Source organism: Mesitornis unicolor, unplaced genomic scaffold, assembly GCF_000695765.1.
Source record: "Mesitornis unicolor isolate BGI_N332 unplaced genomic scaffold, ASM69576v1 scaffold45806, whole genome shotgun sequence".
Taxonomy (NCBI): domain Eukaryota; kingdom Metazoa; phylum Chordata; class Aves; order Mesitornithiformes; family Mesitornithidae; genus Mesitornis; species Mesitornis unicolor.
The window spans coordinates 125,620-131,414 of record NW_010193992.1 but is presented as its reverse complement, the minus strand read 5'-3'; the positions used below and the strand labels follow the sequence as shown (position 1 = coordinate 131,414).

Below are 5,795 nucleotides of genomic sequence, written 5' to 3'. Positions count from 1 at the left end.
TCGCTACTGTGTGGTTATTATTTTATCATGCTAAAATAGTGTCTAGGTCATTTGCTCGTCACCACTGCTGCGATCTTTGTCTCTGGTTGTGAAGCTGCCTGGTGTCACCCCTGCAGAAACCAAGCCCAGCTCTAAGCTGGTATGACCTGTGCAGGTCCTAAGAGCAAGGGGAGGGCATGGGAAAGATTACTCGCATGGGATTCTTACCCAATCCACAGAGAGAGACATAATTTCCCTCTTCTTATACTGCAGCTTCATCCAGGAAACTGTTCCCGGCATTTTTTTGGCATTTTTTTACCTGCTTCATTGACACAGAAAGCTAGATTTTAAGCAAACACAACAAAGTACTCCTGAGATTGCAGTGCAGTCCCTAGGGTTAGAAACACTGCATTGCACCTGACTGGAAGAGCTCCTCAATGTATCTCCCAGGAAGACCTGCACTTCTGAAATCAACATTTAGTTTTGATGAGTGACTATCAAGAACAATGAATTGTTTCAATGTTTGCTTGCGTTGTGTGTAACAGCTTTGCAGTAGCTCTTACAAAAGTTACACTGAGGTTTTGTGAAAACATATCTGAATGATTCCTTCTGCTCCATCCCTTCTTGTGGGGGCCTGGGGGTGAATTGCTGACTGTGTTGAGTAACTGTGAATTTATCCGATGACTGCAATGAACTTAGTTCACCCTTAAAAATCCTCTGCTGTAATTCTTCAGTCTGTTTTTAACTAGGTTATGTCTCCTGTAACTTAGGCAGAATTACTGCTGATATAAGGCCAGAAAACAAACTTGAATTCCTTAATTAATTTTAAAATTTACAGCTCTTCCAGTATCAAGTTCATCTTATTAACTAAATAGTTAATTTGTTAAAGAAAATATTTCTGGATTTGTTCTAGTTTTCCAGTTAACTTTGGTCTACCTCTGTCACACCCTAATATTCTTCTGTAACTTCCAAGGGTTCTTGCCTTGAAACTGATAGATTTGTTTTTACCGAAGCACAATTTGCTTTTATAGTACCCAGTACATTACTTTTATAAACAAAAGAGTTCCACTTATGCCTATTAGTGCTGTCAGATGTTGTATTTTGACATATAAATTATTTCTGTACATGCTGAAGTGCATTTTTAGGTGATCAAATGGCAAAAGGTTACTGTACCTAGATGATGTTATGAACCAGGAAGATTATGGCAGTTATTTTCTTCTGTTCCTTGCTGATTCTACACTTTCTTTCACCGAGGCTAAAACAAATTTGATAGAATTGAAGCTTTTAGTATAAGCTTTAAATTCTTACATATGAATTTTCCAACTGTCCCATTACAGAACAGTTAGAATTGTACTCCCGTGACAGGAAAATTATTAACTCAGAATCTCTGGCAGTTACAAAGAATTATGATCATCTGCCAATACAATGCAGCAGCCTTCATAAAGAGCGACATCATTTGGCTATTTTCACTTCCAGAACTAACAGGCAATAAAGCTGTAGATTAAAACAAAGTCCAGTAAAGTCCATAGTGAAACTAGAAAGATCAAAATGTAGTATTCTCCTTTAACAAGTTATTTCATATATTGACATTACATTTCAGGTTATGTCCAAGAGGAAGATTTAAAGGAAGAGGAGGATATAAAGGAGGAGGAAGAAGATGATGATGACAACAACTCAACTGCTCAACTCCAGGGCAGCAATGACACTGGCACAGATGAGGAACACGAAGTGGGTCCTGAGCAAAAAGGGAACTTTAGTTACCAGAACTCCCCTGTCAGTCATATATCTAACCAGGATGCAGAAAACGAATCACTACTAAGTGATGCTAGTGACCATGTGGCAGATATTAAAAGCATTTGCTCTAGAGAGCCACAGGACCCAAAAACCAGCACCCATCCCAAAGCCCAGAATGAAGCACACGATTGCATGGATAAAATGACAGCAGTCTATGCCAACATACTGTCAGACTCTTACTGGACAGGCTTAGGGCTGGGTTTCAAGTTGTCTAACTCTGAAAAGAGGAGTTGTGACAACAGAAATGGAGGGAACAAAGCTGATTTTGACTGGCACCAAGACGCACTGTCAAAAAGCTTACAGCAGAATTTACCTTCCAGACCTGTCTCAAAACCCAACCTGTTCAGCTCAGTCCAGCTCTACAGGCAGAGCAGCAAAATGTGTGGAACTGTGTTCACGGGCGCCAGCCGGTTTCGGTGCCGGCAGTGCAGCGCTGCCTATGACACATTGGTAGAACTAACGGTTCACATGAATGAGACAGGTCACTACCAAGATGACAACCATAAAAAGGACAAGCACAGACCTACCAGCTACTCAAAGCCCCGAAAAAGGGCTTTCCAGGACATGGACAAGGAAGATGCACAAAAAGTTCTGAAATGTATGTTCTGTGGTGACTCTTTTGATTCCCTTCAAGATCTGAGTGTTCATATGATAAAAACAAAACATTACCAAAAAGTGCCTTTGAAGGAGCCAGTACCAACCATTTCTTCAAAAATGGTCACTCCAGCAAAGAAACGTGTGTTTGATGTGAACAGGCCTTGTTCTCCCGATTCCACAACGGGGTCTTTCTCAGATAATTTTTCTCCTCAGAGGAATGTGAACCTGCAGATATCATCTAACAACCGCTACGGCTACCAGAACGGCGCCAGCTACACATGGCAGTTTGAGGCCTGCAAATCCCAGATTTTGAAGTGTATGGAATGTGGAAGCTCCCATGATACCTTGCAGCAGCTCACCACCCACATGATGGTCACTGGCCATTTCTTGAAAGTCACAAGTTCAGCTTCAAAGAAAGGAAAGCAACTTGTTCTGGATCCTTTAGCTGTGGAAAAAATGCAATCACTGTCTGAAGCACCAGCCAACGACAGCTCGGTTTCAAAGTCAAGCAGTAAATCATCTGCAGAATGCATAACTCCCACCTCTGAACTAAAAAAAGAAAGTAGAAAAGATAAAGCTGATGATGCAAACAAAGACGAGAAGGCAGTAAAAACTGAAGAGTATGAAGACACTCTTCAGAAACCACTGGATCCCACAATGAAATACCAGTACCTCAGAGAAGAAGATTTAGAAGATGGTTCAAAGGGTGGTGGGGACATTTTAAAGTCCTTGGAAAACACTGTCACAACAGCCATCAATAAAGCTCAAAATGGAGCACCCAGTTGGAGTGCATATCCCAGCATCCACGCAGCTTATCAGCTCTCAGAAGGAGCTAAACCATCTTTGCCTGTGGGCTCCCAAGTACTGCAAATCAGGCCAACAATCACCAATAAATTGAGGCCGATAGCTCCGAAGTGGAAGGTCATGCCTCTGGTCCCTATCTCAGCAAATGTGGCCCAGTGCACTCAAGTGAAGAAGGAAACTGATGACAAAGAGGAGGTACAAAAGGACTATGCTAAAGAGGGCATCCAAGCTGAGCCTGCCTCACTCAGCCAGAGCGAGAGAGAACCTCTCCTCAAATCTGAAGCCTCTGTGGAGCCAAAAAAGACAGAACCACGTCCCTTGAAAGAAGAAGACAAAATCAAAGAGGACAGTGGAAAAGAAAAAGCAGTCCTTAAGGAACCAACAGCAGCTTCTCTCAGTAATGGTTGTGCTGCCCCCAACCATTCGTCTGAGCTGCCTTGTGTCAACCCTCTGAGTGCACTGCAGTCTGTACTGAATAATCACTTGGGCAAAGCCACCGAGCCTTTACGGCCGCAATCCAACTCCAGCCCCAGCTCTAGCACAATTTCTCTGTTCCACAAACCTAATCTAAATATGATGGAGAAGCCAGTTTTATCTCCTGCTCCAACCCCACCAAAGCCTGCAAGTGTATCCAGGCACTATTTGTTTGAAAACAATGATCAGCCTATTGACCTGACCAAATCCAAAAGCAAGAAAGCTGAGTCAGCTCAAGCACAATCTTGTACTTCTCCACCTCAAAAACATGCTTTGTCTGACATCGCTGACATGGTCAAAGTTCTTCCCAAAGCTACTACACCAAAACCTGCTGCATCTTCAAGAATCCCATCTATGAAATTGGAAATAGATGTCCGACGCTTTGAGGATGTCTCGACTGAAGTCTCCACTCTGCATAAAAGGAAGGGCAGACAGTCAAACTGGAATCCTCAGCATCTTCTCATTTTGCAAGCTCAGTTTGCTTCCAGCCTCTTCCAGACATCTGAAGGTAAATATTTATTATCAGATCTAGGCCCACAAGAGCGCATGCAGATTTCAAAATTTACTGGACTGTCAATGACCACCATCAGCCATTGGTTGGCCAATGTCAAGTATCAACTTAGGAAAACCGGAGGAACAAAGTTCTTGAAAAATATGGACAAAGGACATCCAGTCTTTTACTGCAGCGACTGTGCATCTCAGTTTCGAACCCCATCTACTTACATTAGCCACTTAGAATCTCATCTAGGTTTCCAAATGAAAGACATGAACAGGCTGGCTGTGGAGCAGCAAACCAAGGTAGAGCAAGAAATCTCCAGAGTTTCAGTTCAAAGATCTCCTGAAACAATAGCTGGAGAAGAGGACACAGACTCTAAGTTCAAATGTAAGTTGTGCTGTCGGACATTTGCAAGCAAACATGCAGTAAAACTTCATCTAAGCAAAACACACAGCAAGTCACCAGAACACCATTCACAATTTGTAGCAGAAGTGGATGAAGAGTAACTTTGAAGGTATGCATGCTCTATAGTGAGTTTTAATTTTGTCATTTTAAGGAGGCTCCATAAGATAGATATACATACTTTCTTAAATGCAGGAAAACAGTATAAAATGCATAATGTACTCCTGCTTCATTAATCTAATTTCATGTACATGTCCATTTTATAATGTCTTCAAGAGAGCTTGGTAAAGGCATAGACACATTGCCCTGTATAGAAAAGTTACTTCTCATTAATCTTTTCAAAATAGCTGTTTTCCCAGTTCTCACTGTTTTTTGTTTCTAAGAATTGTTTCACATCCTATGCACTTCAGTGTGGAATGCAACAAGTAAATGCTACTTTTTGTGCAATGAGAATAGAAAAAGCAGAAAAAAAAGCACTGAAACCCACAAGATTATTACCTCTTTCAGTGCTAACACACCAGTAATGATGGGGGAAAAGAAGACAATTCAAATGTCAAATTAGCAAAATCTCATAATATCAGACCCAGCCTCCTGAATTCACAAATAATTCCAAAAAAGTTTGTATCTAGAAGTTTGGTTATTCTTTTGTTGCTATTTGGATATTCAGTTTTGTAAAATATTTTCATATTTTACCCTTACTTAAACACTTGCTATTGTGAGTGGCCTTTTCGTCACATCATTTTAACCTCTCTCTCCGTCATTCCTTTTTTAATCTTTAAGATGTTAGACTATATTTTGTTTCATGTTGGTGGGAGTGCTAGTCAATCCATAAACATCGCTGACTTCAGTGCAAGTTTTTGTGTAACCTAGAGAGGTTAATGCTTAATTGCGGAAGCAGCTAGACTTTTTTGCAAGCTTAATATTTCAAAGACCTGTTAGTAGAATACTTCTACATTAGTGTTGCTATTTTTTGCTGAAAGAGACATCAACTGAAGTACTGCCACAACCAATGTTTATAACGTGTAATGTAATTTTCAGAAGACACACATTTTTTATTTCACTTGATTCACAAACTTGAATATTATAAATTTAAATAAATATGCAAAACATCAACTAAAAGTCCAAATAGAAGTTTTTTGTTCTAACGAGTTTATTTCCAGGAAGACTCTGTTAGTCATTCCCAAGAATTGCTTCAGCAGACTCAGGCTCTGCTTCTGTTCGCAGAATAACCATGTGCAGATTCAGATTT

The 5,795-nt window shown here is 40.6% G+C and overlaps 1 protein-coding gene across 1 annotated transcript; it reads left to right on the top strand.

Moving 5' to 3' along the window:
- Positions 1-1,575: 1,575 nt before the first annotated feature.
- Positions 1,576-4,650, top strand: TSHZ2 (teashirt zinc finger homeobox 2; the record flags this gene model as incomplete). The annotated part of the gene is made up of 1 exon (XM_010187640.1): positions 1,576-4,650. A coding segment is annotated over one exon (3,075 nt), but the record flags the coding sequence as incomplete, so codon positions are not given.
- Between the last annotated feature and the right edge of the window lie 1,145 nt (positions 4,651-5,795).